This window comes from Octopus sinensis, linkage group LG1 (genome assembly GCF_006345805.1).
Source record: "Octopus sinensis linkage group LG1, ASM634580v1, whole genome shotgun sequence".
Classification (NCBI taxonomy): domain Eukaryota; kingdom Metazoa; phylum Mollusca; class Cephalopoda; order Octopoda; family Octopodidae; genus Octopus; species Octopus sinensis.
This window is the reverse complement of record NC_042997.1, coordinates 163,862,295-163,886,694: the sequence shown is the minus strand read 5'-3', so window position 1 is coordinate 163,886,694 and position 24,400 is coordinate 163,862,295. Positions and strand designations below refer to the sequence as shown.

Here is a 24,400-nt window from a genome sequence, read left to right as displayed (position 1 = left end):
CAAACCCTGCAGCATAATTGGTTGATTTAGTTAGGATAAATGATACAGTTACACTGACTTAGTTACTAATTAACAACGTGCAAGTTGTGATTATCTTTGTATTCTATGAACAGCATTAACAAATAAGCAGAAGAACTAGTTGTAGGAAAATCTGCTGCAAACATCTCAAAGTTAGACACCATAGATGTTGTGTAACCCTAGGCCATCCTTGTTTGAGTATATCTCTAATTCAAAAATATTCCAGAGCAGATCATCTCATCTTTTTGCATTTATGGGACTACGTGTTTTAATGTTCTTTGGAATTTAGGTGTTATTGTTCCTAAAAGATGAAATTATGGTTGGTGTGTTTATGGCTGAATGATTAAGAAGGTTGCTTTGCAATCCCATTTCTCAGGTTTGATCTCACTACATGACATCTTTGCTGAGTGTCAGTCACCCCTCCACTGATTCCAAGCCTTGTCAAGGAAACTAAGTAGACAGAAACTATGTAGAAGTCTGTTAGATTGATTGTACCTGTAACTTGAAAATCCAACCTTGTTGCATACTGTGTAACTTTGATTTTGTCAGAGAATTACATTATGGGGAGATCCATTCAATGACATATGTGGATCTTTTTGGTTACTGACACAGATTTGGAAATTTTAAAATTAAATGAAAATTTTGATGTAATTTTTCACACTGGATCTGAATTTGGGATTCATTTATTCCAGATAAAATTTAGGAAAATTTTACAGGGGTTTAAAGTTCATTTTTGGCTAACTTGAAAACAGGAATTAGAAGCTGATATTTTCTGTGTGATAGCTGTCTGTCACAAAAAGGTTCTCATCAAAACTTGAGGTGGTGGTTGCAATGGTGAAAGTATCACTGTGGGACAGAAACAGCATTGTTGTTACAATGGAAACACAGCACACTACTCGTTACTATGGAAACAGCCTCCAATGTGCAATTTACAGTCACAAAATATTTTCAGGGCCCTTAAAATACTATTGTGGATCCCCAGTTTACTATTTTGTTGCATGGACCCCCATTATATGGACTGTCATTGAGAACCACTATTTTTATGTTGTGAAAAGAAAGCCCAAAACTTAAAACCTATTTAGCAAATACAAGATGAATAAAAGAGGTTGGTGTAGTTCTTTGCTTAAAAAAGGTAAAGGACAACTAGTCAGTAGTTGGTAAATGTAGATAATTCCTAGAGTGAAATTGAAAGAGACAGATATAACAAAAGTAGAAAAAAAAACATGTTGATTGAATAGTTCTTGCTAAAAAAATAAATAAATAAATGGGGAGTTGAGGAGATGGTGTTGGTGTATTGGTATTTATATATTCAGAAGAACAAAGGCCATTTTAGAAAAATAAGCAGATAGAAAAGATAACAGGTCAAAAGCTAAAAATTGTTGACCTGTAAGTCTTTGCTTTATTAAGCAGGTAAGCTTTTTCATGAAGTCTATTTGTCTCTGACAAGTGTATGTATAATTATTGGAAACGATCATGAAATGAGCTGAGTTTATGTGGAGACCAATAACAGTAGTTAGATGACTGGGTATGGCTAGTGAAAGCAACTCTTTTCAGTACAGTGTATGTATGGTTAGTGAAAATAACCTATTGTCAGTAGTGTGTATATAGTTACTGAAAACACTGCACTGAGTGTGAACAATTATCGATCACTAACTAATGTGTGTATTTGTGTATTTAAAAATAAAACAGTAATCAAGTGAGAGTATATTATTAGGTATGTGGATGTGTATGATTGCTGAAATTAACAACTAGATGATATATATATATAATAAAATGCTATTGGTATAAGGAAATGTTTTTATAAACATTGAAAATACCTGTTCTTTATTGTGCACATGTGAATCAGAAAGTTCAGAAATCAATAAAGTGTAATGTTGAGAATTTATTTCTTACCAGGTCACTCACAAATCATCAGTATTTTACTGGACAATGGTGCTGATTATGCTTGTTCAGACTCCAACAGTGCTACTCCACTTCACTATGCTGCCAAAAACAATTGTGCTGTAAGTAAATAACTCACAAGCCATATGATTATTAGTTCATTCTTTCTCAATTCTAGGAGTTGTTGTTGTTGTTGTTGTTTTTGCTGTTGTTGTTTTTGCTGTTTTTAACTGTTGCCAATTATTGATTCCATCAGCTGTTAGGGTCATATATACAACCCTCTCATTCTGAGATCTTTCATGATGTGTCTTCTCACCATTTACAGAGGCAACAGTATAATTAATGTGAATAAGTGTTATACCTGGAAATCAGAGGAAACAGTTTCAATAAATGTTGTTGGCTATTATTTTTTTTTAATCACCTTTTAGATTAAAGAAAAGTTATACATACAGGCCTACACACTCACATATGCACGTGTGCATTTGTGTGTGTAATATGTATATTTATATGTGTAAATTTATGTGTGTATGTACATACACGCACACATACACACAAACAAACAAAAATGGCTTTCTACTGAGGCAATATATTTGTTCATAAAGTAGCAATAAGCTGCCTCTTTAAGAAGGTTCAGTTTCTTAAATTCTTTTTTTGCTATTCATTGAAAGAAATATCTCCAGCATAAAAGCTTCCTTTATTTTCCTGACCTGTGTCATGTATGTTGGTCAAATGACTTGGTGCAATACAATGATCCAGATATGTGCTGTACCTTCACCTGAGGACTATTCTGTACCAAGCTGACCCTCAGTGGTTTATCATTTGGGACACAGTGTGTCAGTCTAAGTATACTGCACCCTTTTCACTGTTCAGCCTGTTACTGTAAATTTCATGTTGTTTTACTAACAGCATATATCAAAGGACTGGGATTTGATCTCAGTAACCACTAGTTTGAAGCTCAGCATTCTATCAAATGTTTTATATTTCTCTAAAAATTCTATATTTACTTGATACATATTTTTATTTTCAAAAGTCTAATTATTTCTGTCCATTTGCTTATAGATTGAACATTATCTCACTATCTGTGATATGTTTAGAGTTCAGGAAAATAAAGAAATAAATGATAAAAAAAGGAGTAGGGAAAATATTGTGTATCAATATACATAACTTCAATTCTGTTGTCAAATTGACAAGAAAAACGAAAAAATATTTGGAAAAACAGGTCTGGGTTATTTCTGTCTCATAGAAATAGAATTTATTAAAAGTAAAACCAATTAAGTTACCTGACAGTATACTTAGACAGTTGACGTTAGATTAATATTAAACATGTAACTACTCAGCTGATGTTAAACTTATTATAAGGTGCCTGTTTTAGATTTATGGAATAATAAATGATATGAATTGAATTGAGGTTCAAGTCAGCCAATAATTTACATATGTGTGTGTGTGTTTGAATATATATGCATATATATGTGTGTGTATGTGTTTGTGTATATGTATATATGTGTGTGTGTATAGATATGTGTATACATGTGTGTGTGTGCACGTGCACACACACATGTTTGTGTTTGAATATATATGCATATATGTGTGTGTATGTGTTTGTGTATATGTATATGTGTGTGTGTGTGTGTATAGATATGTGTATACATGTGTGTGTGTGTGTGTGTGCACACATGCACACACACATGTTTGTGTTTGAATATATATGCATATATGTGTATGTATGTGTTTGTGTATATGTATATGTGTGTGTGTGTATAGATATGTGTATACATGTGTGTGTGTGTGTGCATGCGCGCTCACACATGTTTGTGTTTGAATATGTATGCATATATGTATGTGTTTGTGTATATGTATATATGTATGTGTGTATAGATATGTGTATACATGTGTGTGTGTGTGTGTGTGTGTGCACGTGCGCACACACATGTTTTATGTTTGAATATGTATGCATATATGCATGTGTTTGTGTATATGTATATATGTATGTGTGTATAGATATGTGTATACATGTGTGTGTGTGTGTGTGTGTGCACGTGCGCACACACATGTTTTATGTTTGAATATGTATGCATATATATATGTGTGCATGTGTTTGTGTATATGTATATATGTGTGTGTATAGATATGTGTATACATGTGTGTGTGAGTGAGTGTTTATATATGTATATTTGTTTCAAACTTTGCTAATATATAATTTCTGTAAATTTGCCAAACACAAAACTGCAGTAGCTATAAATCTGTAGATACTTTATTGCAGTGTTTTAGAACACAAAAGCTTCTCCAATAAGAATAGGCTGTTGTGTTTTAAAATAATGCAACAGGAGAGAGAGTGTTGTAATACTTTACACACATATGTGTAATTGTGTTTTCCTTCTTTTTTCTTTCCTTTCCATGAGCAATTTTTCTTCTTCTCTGTTCTGTGATCACAGTCACAGCATCATCATCATAACCATCATCATTATTATCAATGTGGTGGTAGCAGTGGAAATTGTGTTGATGGTGGTCATGTTTTATATTTTACTTGACTCAGTCACTGGAGTACAGCCACGCTGGGGCACCACCTTGAAATGTTTAGTCACACAAATCAACACAGGTACTTATATTTTTAAGTCTGGCCCTTATTCTGCCAGTCCCTTGTTGAACTGGTAAGTTACAGGGACTCAAACAAATCAACACTGGTTGTTGGCCTGTGTTAGAGGACAAGCACACACACAAAGACACACTCACATTCATACAGACATACACACACATACATACATACACACATACATACATGCAATCACCCACCTCACCAAGCAAGCTTGGTAGGGTTGCCAATTTAGTCGCCAACAACCCGACCATGCAACAAGTTGTACTGTGTCACATGTTACCAGTTGTTTGAGAGTGACCTGACATATATTCATTTCTAATAATACTCCCGAAATATGACACATATGCCCACTACCCTTTCTTCATCTTCATTATATATATATATATATATATATATATATATATATATATATATATATATATATATATATATATATAAATATGTATGTATGTATATGCATATGATAACAAGGTCTCCACACAGTTTCTGTTTACAAAATTCACTCACAATGCGTTGGTCAGCCCAGAGCTATAGTAGAAGGCTGTTGCCCAAGGTACCACACAGTGGAACTGAACCCAAAACTACATGGTTGCAAAGTGAGCAAGCTTCTTAAGTAAAACATAATAACTGACTCTGCTAAAAGTTCAATGGATGTTCAAATCACTGTTGTTGGTTCGCATCCTTTCTTCCCCCACCCTTTTTTTAAAAATTCAATTGAAACAAAACTATTCCATGACTAACACCTACCACTGATCTGCAGCATTTCTCACACTTTATTCTTCCTGTTACTGTTAACATAATTTTGTAAAATTATATCGTTTTCCCCATAAGCTACTTGGCTTTCTCTTCATTTATCTTAAACCAGCAAACAGTTGAGGTTTTCCTTTCTCGGAAGAATGTCACTGATGAACCAGATGTTGAAGGTCACACAGCATTCATGTGGGCTGCTGGAAAAGGAGCTGATGAAGTAATAAAAACCTTTATTAAGTATAATGTAGATATCCAGCAAGTTGATAAGAATAACGAAACAGGTAGGTCTAATTTTTCTCAACATTCCTAGTATGATCAGAATTAATTTTCATCAAATTTCTTTAATTAGTTAGCCTAAAGAGGAGAGGTAGAAGCTCAAAGTTAATTTGCCTTAATGCTCTCCTCATCTGGGGCATAAAGGACCCCCTTCAGTCATGAATGACCATGGGATTGCACCTAGAAAGTTACCCTCCTAGGCACAAGTCCAGGGAAGGTTGTTTGTGAAAGACCAGCAATTGCCCATGCATACCAGCTTCCCCTCTCCACACACCAAATGTTATCTAAGGGAAAGGCAAAGGCCAATATGTCATAGCACCAGTGATGTCACAACTCATTTCTACAGCTGAGTGAACTGGAGCAATGTGAAATAAAGTGTCTTGCTCAAGAATGCAACACACAGCCTGGTCCAGGAATCAAACTCACTACCTCATGTTTGTGAGCCCGACACTCTAACCACTGAGCCATAGATAACTGTGTGAAGTTAGTTTGGATGAAAGATAAAGTGGAAGTTCTGAGGATGGGTTAGTAACTTGACTAGATAGGCCACTGTTAGTCTGTGTTGGTATGAATAAAAGGGGGTATGTTTTGGTTGCTTCTCACAATTACATCAATATATTCTTCTTTAGTGTCAACAAGGCAGCAGTTGCCCAACCTGCTAGAAATAACGACTAAATTTCCTTCAAATAACATTCTACTGTCTTAAAAGTAGAAGGATACAGTGAACAATGTAGTCCCTAGATATACAAAAGATTAAGTGATCATGGCTTGAATACCTTTGACCATAGTTTTTTCATTGAGCCTAAGTCAGAGCAACAACTCGTATGTAAGATCAAGTGAGGCTGTGTGAATTGTTTAGTATAAGGATTTAAAGGTAAAACACAGTGAACAAGACAGGAGAAAGTGAGTAAGACAAGTGACATTGAATTGTTTCAAGTAGAAGCAGTGTATCATCAGAAGGAAGAATAATCACCATTATAGTAACCGCAGCAGAGTTAGAGAGAGAGAATGGAGCTGAATGGCCTGACCACTGATTGTAAATAGTTGATTGAAGACTTGCCTTATTTCATTGAACATGTCGTTCAGTCAAGCATTTGTATCTTGTCACATGAGACACTTGCTTTAATACCACCACATTAGGCATATGTTTGTATCAATAGTGGCATATCAAATACTCATTTCTATTATTTTATATCAATATTTAAAGAAAAGAGTGTGAATAAAATATGCTACTGCAATCTACTTTTGATGATAAAAGTGGTCTTTCCTCTTAGTATCAACAAATGTAGTCAGTTAAATGTGGAGAACACCAAAAGAATTTCAGGAATAAATTGAGTTATGTTTGAAAATGTATTATCTAAAGTCATCTAGTAATTGCCCCATATCAAATATCAATTGACAGCTTATATTAGAACTGAAAAATCTTCAGAAATTCTGACATCTGGCATGTTATTATATATTGTACAATATTATATAATTCTTAAAGGATGTAGACCTGCAAAATCGTTAAAGCTTCAAGAAAAATGCCTTGTAGTATTTGTTCAAGCTCTTTATGTCCTGTGTTCCTATCCTGCCAGTTTGGCCTTTCATGTTGCCAAGGTTGATAAAATATAATACCAGTCAAGTACTGGATCAAACTGATCAACTAAGCCCCTCCCCTCAAAATTGCTGGCCTTGTGCCTGAATTAAAAAATATCATATACTTCTTTGTATAAAATATGCATTTAAATATTTAGCTTCATCCTTTTATGTTCTGCGTTCAAATCTGATTGAGAATTGAACTGGGTTTGTTGGTTTTGACTTCCTGTAGGTTTTATTAAATATGTACTATGCATCAACTGGGATTGGTTCAAGAGGCCATTCTTCTCTTTTGATAGTATTGTTGCATTAGATTTATGAGTAATTTTTTGGAAAACACATCTCCAGAGGTTACACTATTCTTTTGGATTTTGTCCAGATACAGAACATGTCTTTCAATGTGCTGAGCTGACATCATTTCATTGGCATTCAAGCCAAAGACCATTACCACTTCTTTTCTGACCTATTATATTTAGAAATACTTTATTCAGTACTTTCCTGCATCTTCATGATGATTTGGTAAGCATTTAAGGAGGTTTGGTTGCTAATACTAGCAGGTTGAGTTATCACTTATAGACTCTTTCATTGGCTTAATGATCCATTGTTCTGTCACCTCTTTCTGCTTTTATTTACAATGACTGCAATGATCTTTACTTCTCATGGCTGGCTGATCTTGTGACTCCTACATTTGGGTACTCCTGATTGCTCTCCTCTTCTTATCACTTATATCATGTCTACTCGTCCAGGCTCCCCTTGAACCAATATGTTTAGTCCTCCATCTCCAAAACTTCAGCACTGGAATTATTTTCCTGTCCAGGTTTTCCCAGTAGCTGCATCAATCTTGATGGTCTTGGAGACTTGCAAAGGCAACAAGTACAAACTCTTTCTCCAGAACAAACCAATAGAGAAAAATATGTGTTATCTTCAGACTGAAGACTTGACATGAAAACTTGCAACAAATGAAATGCATTAAAAGTCCTAAAGTCCTAAAGGACCAGCTGGTGATGTTAAGCTGGGTGACTTGAACTCAATCTCAAAAAATACAGAATAAAATCATTCAGGTGGATTTTCTTCTAAACTACAAGAACTTCTTAAATAGCATTTCTTGTCTGGAGGGTAATGTTTAAAACTAATACCACTAATGTCCACATATTTATCACCCCCATTTCTATATCTGTATGCATGTGTACATATATATGTAAATGTGTGTGTGTGTAATCTGTTTATAAAGAGACAGATAGAAAGACATATTTGTGTCCACATACACAAGCAAGTTCAATGGAGGACATTGTTTATTTATTCAATATCCTTAAACCATCGTCTTTATTGGCACAGCTAGTTAGATTTGTTTAACTGCTTCTTCATATCTCTAGTTTTGTTACTGACATTTTTTTTATTTCAACAATACAGTTGCATCATTTGTCTACTCAATGGTAGAACCGTCTACATAAAATTAAATTTCTATTTATCTTTTAAATATTCATGTTGCTTTTTTCTTCCTTTTTGTTAATAAAACTCTCAGTTCACATATTAGTATCGACACATTTATCATGAATTTTATCATTGTACATAAAAAATTGAATCTTGCTAATGTGTTCTATTGTTGGTTTGTTATTAAAAAACAAATTACTGTTTGTAAAGAAATATAAAAAATGGTATATCATTGATTTAGTTTTTATTTCAGTACCATTCCAAGGTAGCAATAAACAGCTATTGTTGAGATATTTCTCATTGAATTAATGACTCAGTCACATATTTGTGTCAACTTATATAAGATTGATCTTTTCCTATGAACCAACAATATTATTGTTGCTGGTTTAATATCTTCTCATGCTGATTTATATTTTCTGGATCTGGTGAATAACACCTCTATATTAATCAGCTTTCATTTTATTATTATCATTATTATATTTTACTTCTCAGAGCTCTTAATCTTACTTTGTTCCGGCTAATTCTGTGAAAGTGGACAACATTCTGTTGTCAAAGGTCTGACAGGGTATCTTTCCACAAATTATAAGACTTGGTATTTAGGTGTTAAGTATCATGGAAGATTCTCAACACCCAAGTACTAATCTCAAAATCTCAATAGAGCAGGTTTTTTTCTTTAGCATTCTCTACCTTCATTTCAATTCCAGTTTCTCTGACATGTTTCTCGAACTTGGTTGTTAGTGCTCTGAGTGCCCCTACAACTACTGAAATGACTATTATTATTATCATTATTGAGTGAGAGAGCAGTCCATGCCATGAAAGTGACACTGGGGTAAACTATACGAAGCCCAGTATACCTCTCATGACTACCCGTCTGATAAGGGTACCCCAGGCACATGCATCATGACAATATATGCGCGACATGGTGATCTCATATCAAGATTAACAGCACATTTTTTTTTTTTGTATTGACATTACTATTAGGGAATTGCAAAATCTATGATCTTGCACTGTTTGTTTATTTTGTCCCCTATAATCATGTCTAGTCTCTTATTATTTTGGTTTGGCTCAGGTTCGGTCTTATTACTGGTAGGAATTATGTGGATAGCAGGTTACTACCTCTAACCTTAGGTCAGTGCTTTTCAAACTTTTTGCTGGAGCGGAACCCCAAGGAAACATTCCACTGGCTCGGGGAACCCCTGTGCAATAATTTAATAGTCTTATGCACACATATCTGCACAGGAAAATTTAAAATTACTGCCGATTTTAGCAGTTTTGTAACTTCTTGCGGAATCCCTGGACTGTACTGGCGGAACCCTGGTTGAAAACCACTGCCTTAGGTATTCACAAGTTTTCAACAGTCTTTCAAGTGCTTAGAACCCTCCTGATAATCCTGATAATCCTTGCTGTCCATAAGAGACAAACTTACTGTAGGAATGTACCAATTATTATAGGCACATCATTTACTGTTCGCATGCTCCAAATTCTTCCTATTTCAAACTTTAAGGGATTGTATTTTTTTTTTGTTTTTCTTCTTCTTTCTTTATGATCTTGGAATCAAATGGACATGATGGGTCAATTAGGAAGCAACTTCACTTTTCTTTATCTTTAATCATTTATTGTTGTTGTTATTTTGGTGGTGCTGTGTTGACAATTGTTGGAGTGTTAGATAAAATTCTTGTATTATTTTTAGTTACCTACATTCTGTGTTCAAATCCCATCAAGGTCAGCTTTGCTTTTCATCCTTTCTGGCTCAATAAAACAAATTACCAGTCAAGTACTAGAGTTACTGGTAATGACTAACCCCCTTGCTCAATATTGCTGGCCTTGTGCCTAACATAGAAACAATTATTTTGATTGGTTGACGGTAGCAAGCTGGTAGACTGATTAACATGTCAGTCTAAATGCTTTGCAGCATTTCTTCCAGCTTTCTACATTCTGAACTCAAATCTTATGATGGTCAACTTTGCCTTTCTGAGCTCAATGTAATCAACTACATCACCACCATCACTGGCTCAGCCAAATTCCAGGCCTTGTGCCTATATTAGAAACAATTATTATTCATAGTAGTGGTGACAGTGATGATAGGGTGGTGGTGACTCAAAGACTGCATCTTTGAATTGACTTATGTCATATCAATGGTGATAACAATTTCCAGATAGGCCTTCCTTTAACTGAATATGGGCTTTGAAGGGTTTAAGTCAATACTTTTTGCAATTTGTGGACAGTGGAAATGGTATTGTATGAGACAAGTGTTGACCAAGGAAGGCATCAATATGACTGTTCAGCTTACTTGAAACAGCAACCAAATTTTCCTCACAGCATACCCTACCATTTTTTTAAAAAAAGGTTAACAATACATTGGATAATGTAGTCTTAAAAATGTTGTCTGGGATCAAAGACGGCAAAAAGATGGGAGTGATTGTAGCTGGAGCATCTATGATGATAGATTTAGAAATTTCTCTGATTATAGATTTGCTCAATTAGGGATGACCTTAGGCTAATCATCTACAACTCTGTTTTGTTTTGTCCTTTAACTATTTAGCATTTGATTACTCTGTCAAATGGTATGCTTATGTATTCATATTGTTTTGAATTTATCATGCCATATCTCACACCTTTGAGATTTTGATGATGTGATTGTTTATTTTTAGAATGACTTTGTATGGTAGGTGTGAGAGGCTCAATCTGGTCAGTTTGAACATAAAACTGGTGGAATATTTGTGCCAGATATGGCCTGTTTAAATGCTAAAGGGTCAATAGAAATATTTTTATACTTTTTTCTCTCTCCTTACCAAAATGTACAAAACTTTACCATCTTTTCTTCCAGCTCTTCATGCAGCAGCACTCTCAGGTCACTCTTCTACAGTTCAGCTTCTTTTGGAAAATGGGGCTCACATCAATGGAACGAATTTGATGAAACATACACCTTTACTGCGTGCCTGTGAGATGGGTCATACAGATGTCGTTCAATGTTTGATAGAATGGGATGCTAGGGTGGATATGTTTGACCAGGATGGCCATTCTCCATTACACTGGTATCATTTAAAATTTTTTCCATTTAAAATTTTTTTGTTTATATTATTCTAAAATTTTTATATACATTTTAATGGTGGTGATGATCCCCAAATGAACTTAAGATTGAATACTAGTCAGTCAATTCAATAGGTGGGATCTCACATCATTGAGTGGGGTGCCAGTGTACTTTAAATCCATCAAAATGAAGGCCCTGAAATGAGGTGGATTTTTTCTTGACCTGTAAATCCTACTGGTATCTGCTATATAAAATTCTCAACTAACTGTCATTGCACAAGTACAATGTTGCCGTGCTTTTATTATCATACTTATTTAAATGTTTCCTAAATTTTAGACATTTGAATGAATTGTTTGGGCTGCATTTTAAGGGATGGTTTACTTTATGTCATGAAACAAGAACTGTTGTGATTTTCCTGTGAGACAAATCAATGCGAGAAGATTGAAATACAAAAAACATTAGTGTCAGCCTACATTTTATAGATGGGCAGCATATTTGTCACTAATGTACTCAATGAAAATAGAACTATTTCTATATAAAATTTAATCAAGAAGAAAACAATGAAATCATCTTATTATCACCCTAATCCTCATTTGTTTTCATATTGATATATTGTCCTAGATTTGTTGTAACGATGATGGTAATTTCAACAATGCACCAATTAAGTTTTTACCTTCAAGGTGTATATTTTAGGTAAATCTGACTTGTGGAGGCAAACATTTTATTCAATCCACAGGCTGAAGAACAGTACTGCAAACAAATAAAATTGTTTCATTTCGCAATATTATCACTGCAAACCATTGTAAGTTGTTCATGGGTTATGATTGTTATTTACAGTTATATGAAGTAATTAAATGTATTGGCTCTAGAAAACAACATGCTGCCAATGCTTTTGGTCACTGATGACCAAAGTTGGTTATCCAGTACATGGTCAGTAATTTTGGGGTGTGCAATAAGCCAATTACTTTGGCTCCATGCTCAACTGGTGCTCTGTTTGTTGACCCTGAAAGGTTGAAAGGTAAAGTCAACCTTAGACAGAATTTGAACTCAGAACATAGAAACAGATGTTATTTAGCTTAGTATTTTGCCTGGCTTGCTAACGATTTTGTAAGCCTGCTGACTTACGCATATATTTAATTATTACCAAGGAGAATGGAGTATGGAGTAAGCAATTCATTTCGTTATGTAATCCTACAATTGTTTTATTGATCTTTTATCAGAAGTGTATTGCAATATTTTTATTTATGCGCAACAATACATCGCATTGATATTATTACACTGGTGCTGCAAAAATGTCAACTCCTCAGGTTTATGTATAACATCCAATTCTCTTGTGATAAAATATCAATGAAACCACTGTAAAATTGTGTAATAAAATGAATTGCTTGCACCATTCTCCTTGTTAATAATTATATAAACTCTAGAAATATTTATGGATTTTTGGATATATTATCAGGAAAACTATCCATTTCCATTTTATAGCTGTATCTGATAGCCTGTAGCCATAGACGAGCTTAATAAAGCAAACTCTTATGTTAAAACCCAAATAAAATTTTTATATATATATCTTTATATATAAAAGTGAAGTTGTGTGTCTGTCTCCTACGATTTCGATTCCTAACTACTCCCACATTTTGCGGTGCAGTTTAACCAAAAGCGGGTATCTTATAGTCGTGATTCATATCGAGCCCTTCTGGGTATTAGCACGCGTCTACGATGAGTCTACGATTAAAAAAAAAATTTACCATCATTTTTTCCCATTTTTAATGCATTTTTTTGCTATTATATAAGGGAAGTAACTCTAAAAATGCTTATATAGTTATTTCCCTTACAAACCCAAGCAATGCCGGGCGATACTGCTAGTATATTATTAAATACATATACTAATGTATATGCTATTTGTATTTTCAAGTGGCTGCTATGCTGTAGCAGAGTTTTAAAACTCTCATGTCGCCATATATATATATATGTGACCTCGTGAGTACCACTGGCGATTTTTTTTTCCTCTGTCTTCCCTTCTCCTATGTTTCCAACGAAGAGCTCTGCTCGAAACGTTAAACCCTCCTTCTTCCCTTCTTTCCTGAGTGTCTAATAATACTTTATTTGTTCCACGTCCTCGCGTTGTTGTGTTTTTTTGCTTTTGTGTTTTCTTGTTTGGATTAACTTTATATATATATATATATATATATATATATATATATATATATATATATATATATACTACAAAATTAGAAAATAGAGAAACATACTTAAATCAATAAAACATCAACTATCAGATGATACCCATGGTGGGTTGAATTTTCAACCCCTATCTCATTTTATAATATATATATATATATATATATATATATATATATATATACATACATATATATATTTATATTTGTATATATTTTCTTTTCGCTTTCTCTCATATATTCTTCACTCTCTCCTCTCTCTTTTACTTCCCCTTCCTCTTCCTCATGTCTCCCTATTGCTCCATACCTCTTTTCTCTCCTTCATATCTTCCCCTCTACCTCCGTCTGTCTCTTTCACTTCCTCTTTATCCTCTCACCACCTTTGGGCTTAGAAAACAAAGATGGCACCAAATTGGAATAGCAAGGAACAGAAACTTCTATTGAGCAATCTTCTAAACAACATAATTACTGCTGTACTGAAGAACAATGGTTTCTGTAGAACCATTGATCAGATAGAACAGAGTTAAAATGAATTCATCCAATCCTATGCCCTTATTAGACCATACATTGACACTCTTGATGTCATCATGGAAAATAACAGTGGCAAGGCTGATAGGGATAGGGAAGAACCAGAAGTCCTGCTGATCCAGTGGTCTCACAAAAGAATGGATCCCCCACCCCTGTGAATAACCAGGCTGATAAGGATAGGCAAGCTGAAGAAGCAACAACCAGAAGTCCCTCTGTGCCAGTGGTCCTTCAAAGGAATGGAGCTCTCACCTCACTGGACAACCAGAGGAATGTAAGTGCTACCAGCAGTAAAGGAAGGGAAGACCATGAGCACAGACATAAAGAAGAAAGGGGAGAGAAAGGAAAAGGAAAAGGCGAAACAACTAAAACCACAATCCCAAACCACCAAATAAAAAACAGAAAACAACTCAAATATGGAGGCTCCGATAGAATCCGAAACTCTGGAGGAGAGAAAAGGTTTGGAGTGAAGTCAAGGACATGCAAATTTTACCCGCAAGGCAAATGTTGGCATGGGGAAGATGGTACAAACTGCTGGTTTGTTCCCCTGAGACTCCACCAAAACTGCAGGGGCCTTAAAGAGAAATACTTCCCTGAGGAAAGGCACCAATCGTCTCCAAAGAGAAAGTATACAAATGCAGTACACTCTTCAGATGCTGTGCACAAAGCAGCAGCTGAACAAGAGTCATTTTTGTACATGGTGCAAAAGATTGTGCAGCAGGTGACCTTGTTACATCAACTGCAAACATGGAATCTTGCCCACTACTGCACAAGACCACCACAATCAACAGACACGGGATGGCCTCCCCTAACACCTGCACACTTGTCATGCCAATATTTTTACTAAATATTGGAGGCCTGTTGCATCACAACAACAAAAGCAAAACTTTTTTTCCTGAGAGACCTTGCTGCATGCAATTAAGCCCTATGTATAGCACTCATGGAAACTCATCTGAGCCCTGATATAGAGGATGCAGAAGTACATGTGCCAAAATATACCATACTGCGAACAGAAAGAAGGGAAAGGAGCCATGGTGGAGTTACTGTATACATCCATGAGGACCTCATATTCCAGGTCCTACCGTCATACTCAAATTCAGTATGTGACACTATAATTGAAAACATAAAACAACACAATATTGTCATATGCAATACATATCACCCACTATATGCTCCAAACCACATAGGCAAGTTTAATGATTGCCTTACAAGAATGAAAGAAATCCTCATAAAACTGGAACATCACATGAGTGTATTTTTTATGGGTGATTTCAACTTCCTTAATGTCAAATGGCATGAAGGCATCATGCTCTCAGGAATGACTCATTGCAAACAAGTACAGGTGGAATCCCTGCTCAACCTCCAATGCCTTATCCATGGAGCAAGTTGTACTCAGGTAAACTAAGGGGAATAACATATTGGATCTCTGCTTCACAAACAATATAGACATTGTTCATGATGTGAAAGTGATGCCGACATTAATTTCGGATCACAACATAATAGAGCTGTCTATGTATGAACCGAAAGTAGCCAGAGACATACAGCCCAAAGGAAGCACCTACAATATCTCTAATCTGAACTTCCACAAAGCAGACTGGGAATCGATCCAAAAAGAGATCCTCAGACAGGACTGGCCAAAATGTCTCTCCACACCAAACATTGGCATAAAACTAGAATATTTCATGTGTTATGCAAACCATATGCCAGAAAAATGTCCCAGAGCAGAAGGCCAACACAAAAAGGAACAAGATTCCATGGGAGAGGAAGATCCTCATGAGATGACAGACAAAGGTTGCAAATAACTTCAACCAACATTCCAAAAGTAGTGAAAGGTCCTACCTAAAAATAATACTGATGGAGATAGAAAAAAGCCTGCAACAATCCTATGTGAGGAAGAGAGCAGACAAAGAATCCTGGGTTATGAAAAACATTAAGTCAAACCCAAAGGCCTTCTTTCATTATGCCAAAGAAACAGCCTCAGTACACTGCAAAATAGGACCCCTCTTCCAAAAGGGTAGCTCACTCACAGATAGCCCAACCAAAATAGAAACAGATATATACTATAATCCCACAGACTCCAAGCAATATCTACCGTTCAACTCCTGCCACCCCAGACACACTAGAATGAATATCCCCTTCAACCTGGCAAAAAGGATTTGTACTATAGTTTCTAATGCAAACACCAGAGACACACGACTACATGAACTAAAGGATACACTCATCACCAGGAACTACCCACCATCACTAATTGATATAGGCTTTCAACATGCCCTATAACTCAATACCCACAAACACAGACACCCCAAACTAAAGAAGGATTTACAACCAAAAGCTCTATCATATATCTCCACACGCAACCCCCTTAACAATGAAACCTTCGACACCATCCTCCAGAACATTCCTGATTAAAAAGGGACCACACAATGAAGTTAATCCTCCAAACGCACACCATCATAAAGAGCAAAAGACAACCCAAATCTATGAAAAGTCTCCTAACACAAGCCCAAGTACACTCAGCAACCACACTGAAGCCATTAGTAAAAAAATGCAGAAGACTTAACTATGGTCCCAGATTAAAATTCGGGAATACAGAAAAATAGCATTCAGCAAACACATTGACATTTTTCCCTTGTACAAATTCAGGGACAATGAACCTATAATCAGCGCATTAGCAAAGAGTCATATTTTAAAGGAAAATATAAACCCCTTTTGAATGCCTCCACCACAAATGACACTACTACAAGGGCCTTAGAATAATACCCATGCAAATATTCTTTTCTACTCTAGGCACAAGGCCCAAAATTTTTGGGGAGGGGGCCAGTCGATTAGATCAACCCCAGTACACAACTGGTACTTAATTTATCGACCCTGAAGGGATGAAAGGCAAAGTCAACCGTGACAGAATTTGAACTCAGAACGTAAAATTAGACAAAATACTGCTAACCATTTTGCCTGGCATGCTAACATTTCTGCCAGCTCGCCACCTTACAAATATTACAAATATTCAGAACAGAACAATTCCAATTACTACCACTATAACCACAACAGGTCACTTTTAGGTCACTTGACCATTTAAGAGCACTTCACCAACAACCTACTACTGTCATACCACTCTTGTATTTTTCTTATTCTTCCTACTCCTTCTTCTTCTTCTTCTTCTTCTTCTTCTTCTTCTTCTTCTTCTTCTTCTTCTTCTTCTTCTTCTCTTCTTCTTCTTCTTCTTCTTCTTCTTCTTCTTCACCACCATCTCCTTCCTCAGCTACTGCTGCTAAAACAATCAGAACCAAGAACCCACTTATATATATATATATATATATATAATATATATATATATATATACTCACACATATATATATATGTATATGTATGTATGCATATGGGATTTTACAGGTGGATACCCTTCTTATAGTTAGTCAGTGTAACAGTAAAACAAGTGTCATTAAAAAGGGCTCCAGCAGTTGTACTCACAGACTTTGAGATAACATATTTATTTATATAAATTTGTGATCAGCTTTATTAAATGAAGTGTTGCTTAATGAGAATTTCTGAGAGTAATGTATTGTTTCTTTAAGAACATTCTTAAATTTCTTTCCCAGGGCAGCTCTTGGAGGACATGCAAATATCTGCCAGATTCTCATAAGCTATGGCATTGAACCAAACAGTCAAGACCGCTTAGGGTATGTACTCAGGTTTTATAGTTTTCATGTTCCACAGGAAACAGATACACTTGTATGTTATATTTCATGTTACACATACACACACATATGAATGAATATATATATATATATATATATATATATATATATATATATATATATATATATATATATATATATATCATCATCATCATCATCATCGTTTAACATCCATTTTCCGCGCTAGCACTATATATACACACACACACACACACACACACACCACACACACACACACACACACACACACACACATATATATATATATATATATATATATTATATATATGTATGTATATATATATATGCATATATTCTCATCATCATCATTATGCTGGCATGAGTTGGATGGTTTGACAAGGGCTGGCTAGGCAGGAGACTACACCAGACCTCACTGTCTGTTTTACCAGGGCTTTTACAGCAGGATGCCCTTCCTAACACCAACCCACCTTACAGAGTGGACCAAGTGCTTTTTACGTGGCACCAGTACTGGTGAGGCCTGTTTTGGCATGGTTTTTATATCCGGATGCCCTTCCAAACACCAACCACTTTATGGTGTGAACTGGATGCACTGGTGGGGTTATCAAGTAACTTGCATGACAGAGATCCTTTGAGAGGAGGAGCATTGGAGGAGGTGGCCTTGTGCCAGGTGATGAGAGGCTGTTGTGACAAGGGATAGAAACAAGTATCTTGCTGTAGAGGAGATGCAGAGTTACCCAGTCAGAGGGAGAAGCAAGAGAGAGAGAGAGGTGGGGATAGAGAGAGATCAAGAATGAGGTCAAAAACAGATGTGTTGCTGTAGAGGAGATACATAGCTACCCAGTCATAGGAAGAGAGAGAAAAAGAGAGAGAGATTGGAAGAGAGTGAGAGGGTGAGGGTGCAAGAGAGAGTGGGAGAGAGATGGTGGTGAAATGCCAGGACATATCCTCAAGGTATGGGGACCAGAATATAAATGGGATGGTAGAGCAGAGTGAGAAAGCGAGACAGATAGTGGCTAAATGCCAGGGTATACCCTTGAGGTATCGGGATCAGAATATAAATGGGATGGTAGAGTGTGTGTGTGTGTATATATATATATATATATATATATATTATATATATATATATGCATCTAAATTCAAATGTGTGTGTGTGTATGTATATATATATATATATATATATACCAATTAAGGACTGAACACGAAAAGTGGACAGTCAACATGCTAGATATAGAGTTTGATCTGAGAACATAATCTTTTGTGGTGAATGGCGATTTGACGTCTATATCTAGCATGTTGACTGTCCACTTTTCGTGTTCAGTCCTTAATTGGTATATATAAATATTTTAATCTTCGGATTCTTTTTTAATATGCTAGACCACTGGTCTTAATTGATAAATATCAATTTCTACCCTTAATTAATTTTATATATATATATATATATATATATATATATATATATATATATATACATACATATATATATATATCTTTTACTTGTTTCAGTCATTTGACTGTGGCCATGCTGGAACACTGCCTTAAAGGTTGTTAGTCAAACAAATTGACCCCAAGACTTATTTTTTAAACCTAGTATTTATTCTATTTGTGTCTTTTGCTGAACCACTAAGTTACAGGGACATAAACACCCCATCACCAGTTATCAAGTGGTGACAGGGGGTACAAACACAGACACAAACACACACATACACACACATATAGAACAACTGGCTTCTTTCAGTTACTGTCTACCAAATCCACTCACAAGACTTTGGTCAGCCCAAGGCTATAATAGAAGACACTTGCTCGAGATGCCATGCAGTGAGATTGAACTCAGAACCATGTGGTTGGAAAGCAAGTTTCTTATCACAAAGCCATGTCTGTGTTTATATGATATATATTTACATTCCTGTTTCTCCCCAAATTTCTGATCTACATGCAGTCATGCAGTGATGATGATTGCATTTCCCCTGTCATCAAGTTGTTCGCTGGTTTTGTACTTTTGAAAATGTAAGAAATAAGAGATCCCTTACTTGGAAAACAAGTATTGATTCACCACTCAAAGAGCATCGAACTGTAAAACAATACCTCAGTAACATATTCATTTAATCTATGTTGGCATGGAAAAAGTAATATAAAAATTAACAAACAAATATATATATCTATGTAAATTACTATTAATCCAATAAAGTGGAAATATAGATGAGATGAAGTTGAATATGTATGGAGAATATACCACAATTAATTAGAATTTAATTAGATTTTAAAATATAGGAATACACTTAACTGGTTCCACATTAGATCTTCAAAATGTGTATAGTATATGCAGTTGTGTCACAAATTATGTCTATCCTGGCCATTGTTATTAAAGTTGTTAGTTTTTAAAGAAAGAATGGTGGTTTAGAATGATGTCCGTTGAGGTACAAATTGATTTCTCAACATTCATGTGTTAAGCTCATATGACAGTTGCATGAGAAGGTCGCATAAAAGCTATTGCCAACTGCATATATCATATGACTGTTAAAAAAAAGAGAGATATAAGTAGTATCTATTTTACTGCATGTTATCTCTTGTTTTATGTCAGGGATAATAAAGACTGAAATTTGCCTTTAGTTTAAAGAATATAATAATTGTTGACATAAAAATGTTTTAGATAATTATTGTTTATTATTCTGACAAAGAATGATATTATCAATTAGTGCTCGTTCAGTCTCATTGAACATGTTAAAACACCTCTTCTTTGTTAACAAGGTGTGGGGTAATTAAGATAATGAGGTGTGGTGTATATAAGGTAGATGATTGTTGCTACATTAATTTTGGCTTTCTTAAAAATGTGCACAGGAAGACACGTAATATATTTCTACAATAATTAATTCATAGGAAAAGGCAAATTGTGTATTACTGATGTTTTTTATAATCTGTTCAACTATGGCTTGTATTTTTAATAAAGGAATTTTCCTTAATTATTTTTCTTTGATCTGTGGTATTTTTGGTTGAATGGGAAAACAAGAAATTTGGGAGATTTGATTTTCACACATGTGTTCAGATGTTCTCTAAATAGAATTTGTCTACTCCTGTGATCTCATATTTGTTGACAATGAGTTGTTAATCTCATTCTTAAAATTAAGTTGTTTGTCCAATGTCATTTTCCTGATATCCATTACATTTGATGATGTATATTAAATTCTTTGAAGAACAAGTAAAATGGTTTTTCACAGTAAAAGCTTGTTCTGATTTAGATTTGTGTGTCCTCAATAAGGTTGTCACAAGTTCTACAATTAGATCAGCCACAGTGTTAAACTGTTGGAGTTGAGTCCATAGTTGGTAGTTTTTGTGTTGGAAAGAATGTTTTTTTAGATATTTTGATTGTCTTTTGCATTTGCTTATTTTGTATGATTTGAGTACCCTTTTCTTTCTTGGCTCAATAAAGCTGAGGATAATGCCAAATATTTCTGTTTCTTGGGTTGAGTGTTATGATTAAAGATAAAGTTTTGGGTATGTCTGAACCATTTTTGGCTTTCCATAATTCTTCAATGTTTATTACTTTGACACATTTTATTCTCTATTCCATTCTCTGTTAGAGTAGACTGGTACTGTCTTTCAAGTAGCACCTGTTTTAATTCAAGGAGTCTTTTGTACTGAACTTCCAGATTGAAGAAAATTCTTCAGATTCTTCTAGCCAGGTTAAATGAAATATTGGATTTGGTATGTTTTGGGTGGCATGAAGTAAATAGTAGTTACTGTTTAGAGTTCATTGGTTTGTAGAAGCTGTTGGTTTCTATGCTCATGTCATTCTTAAAAACATATATAAAACTGATATGATATAAAATACAATATAATGTAATATATAATATAAAATAAATATAAATATAATAAAAAAAAAAACAGTAATGATAGTACAATATTGAATAATATGAATAAACAGTAACAATAAATAAATAAATAATTCTACACTTCATTTTAAAGATATTTCTCCTATAAAAATATAAAACCTAACAGGCATTAAAATGAAATATTAAAGGTATTAAAAAAATCATAAATAATCTGCAAAATGGGGGAATGAATAATTAATCTTAAACAGAAAAACACAAGCTAATTAAAAGAATAAAACATTTAAAATTTTCTCAAAATTTCTCACCTGAGTTTGACAGGTAGTTCAAGTAAAATGAAGGGTAGCAAGGTGGCAGGAAAGGAGAAAATTATTGAGGAGGAGGAGGAGAAAGGAAGTTAACTCTTATAAGTCTCTAAAGAGAAAACCCTTCTTCTGCTACTGTTGATGAAACAATTGAAGTAATAGTTCTTGAGTCTCTTTTTTTTTTTTTTTTCTTCTTCTTAAGGAAAATATCCAGAGTAAATTACTACCACAATTCTAGACAGTATTGTTCTCAACAATTCAATCTTTGAAATTTGCATGGTAATTGTGAGCATGTGCTATTGTCATGCAAGCAGTGTCCTTCATTTCCAGTTTTCTATAAAACTATGTCTAGTCATAGGGAAACATTACCTTAATTGGAATCAAGTGAGGGTTGATGACAGAAAGGCAGCTGGCCATAGAATATCCACCACAACAAGTCCAATCTGACCCATGTGAGCATAGAAAAGTGGACATTAAAATGGTGGTGGTGATGATGGTGGTGGTAGCGTCGGCGTCAGGGGCAGCGGTGGCGGTGGTGATGATGCAGCAAATTGTAGATTAGGCCAGTCCATACTCTGCATTAAATTCATTTAAATTGGCACCACTTTCTCTCTTAGATGTGGTCTCACTTCACAGTAATATTCTGCAGTACAGGCTTTGCTTTTCAATATGGTGAATAATTTTTACTAAAAAAAATAAACCTAAACAAAAGGAATTTTATATAAAGCTAAATTTTTCCTTGGAAAAAAATTCCACTGGTTTTACCTTAAATGAAATTACGAGCCAGAATAATATTGTGAATTTGCAGGAACATTTGTAGTAGGGTCAAATTTTTTTCTTTGAAGCGTGGAGATTATGGCTGCAGAATATACAGACTCATTTTCTTCAAATCAGTCAATATGTGTGGGCAGACCCCTACAAATTTCCATTATCTTAGTTTTTAATTTGTTATTTTCATTTGAAAATCATTCATGGACATGATTTTATTAATTAACAAATTAATGGAAAAGTATTTGTTTCTATGATTTTTATCACCACAAACGTTCATTACCATATGGTAAACTGCATGTGTATGTATATATATCTATCTATCTATCTATCTATCTATCTATCTATCTATCTCTCTTTATACACACACACACACACACATACATGTGTGATCATGCGTATTCGCTATTCGTTACCTATTCATTTTTTTTCTGTGGTTCCAGCTCATAGCTGCAGCCATGCTGATGCACCACCATTTATTCAAGTTTGTCACACCATCACTTATTTCTCTAATTTTGTCACAGATTGGCTGACCAAAAATTCTACGATTTTTCTATTCTATTTCACTATTATCAGCATTTGCTGTTTTATTAAATTATGTTACCCAAAATCCCAAAAGAATATTTTTCTCCCTCATGTTCTATCCCTGACCACCTCAACTCTGGTGCACTCTCTCTTTGCCTCACTCTGTCTGTCTATCTGTCTCTCTCTCTCTCTCTCTCTCTCTCTCTCTTTTTCGATTACCACTTGCTTCACCAACACTTCCCCCGCCTCCAACACCCCACCCTTTATAAACTAGCGCATGCACTCAGATTCCCCTACTCCATTTTAATAACTCTGCCAAAAGAATACAAATCCAGAAGATGCTCTTATCTAATTTTGCTATCTCGCAGTATGCCTGCCCTTCCACCCCCACTACCCGTACCAGAAGTCCCTATCCTCCCACCCCCACCACCTGTACCAGAAATCCCTATCCTCTGTCATCCTTTGGTTGTCTCCTATGAACACTTCTAAAGGCTTAATGCCATCTGCACCCCTCCCACACCCTCAAAGCTGGCATACTCAATGTGGGCACACTGAAAGGTAGGTCTGGTGAGATTGTTGAGATGCTTGAACGGAGATGTGTAGATTTGTGCTGCCTCCAAGAAGTAAGGTGGAGAGGTGGTTCCGCTAGGTCCCTCACAGGCAAAGAACACAGGTACAAGATTTTCTAGGCAGGGAACACTGATGGGGTCGGGGATGTGGGTATACTTCTTGCAGAGAAATGGGTTGATAAGGTAATCAAGGTAGTCAGAGTATGCGATAGAATACTTAAGATTAGATTTGTGCTACATCATGGGTTAGCAACCATTATTTTGGCCTATGTCCCTCAGCCGGGGCTACCTGCTGGACAGAAACGCTGATTTTTATGACACCCTCTTGGAGACTACCTCGTTGACAAATGACAGGGACCTTCTCTTTGTGGCTGGTGACTTCAATGGACATGTTGGACAACATGCAGGGGGCTTTCATGGCTTACATGGAAGTTATGGTTTTGGTTCCTACAATGAGGAGGGAACCAGGCTG

General features: G+C 35.2%; 1 protein-coding gene and 1 long non-coding RNA gene across 6 annotated transcripts in view; one reads left to right on the top strand and one right to left on the bottom strand.

Moving 5' to 3' along the window:
* The window catches only part of LOC118765011, a 40,199-nt gene extending 38,153 nt beyond the window's left edge, over positions 1-2,046 (bottom strand). For both annotated transcript variants that reach the window (XR_005000854.1, XR_005000853.1), the window contains exon 1: positions 1,912-2,046. This is a non-coding gene — a long non-coding RNA (uncharacterized LOC118765011). The remainder of the gene's footprint in view (positions 1-1,911) is intronic.
* LOC115215581 (inversin) overlaps positions 1-24,400 on the top strand; it is a 408,281-nt gene that overhangs the window by 297,856 nt on the left and 86,025 nt on the right. For all 4 annotated transcript variants that reach the window (XM_029784790.2, XM_029784800.2, XM_036506245.1 and 1 more), the window contains 4 exons: positions 1,915-2,021; positions 5,358-5,523; positions 11,355-11,562; positions 17,857-17,937. In XM_029784790.2, the coding sequence (XP_029640650.1) occupies positions 1,915-2,021; positions 5,358-5,523; positions 11,355-11,562; positions 17,857-17,937 (562 nt within the window). The remainder of the gene's footprint in view (positions 1-1,914; positions 2,022-5,357; positions 5,524-11,354; positions 11,563-17,856; positions 17,938-24,400) is intronic.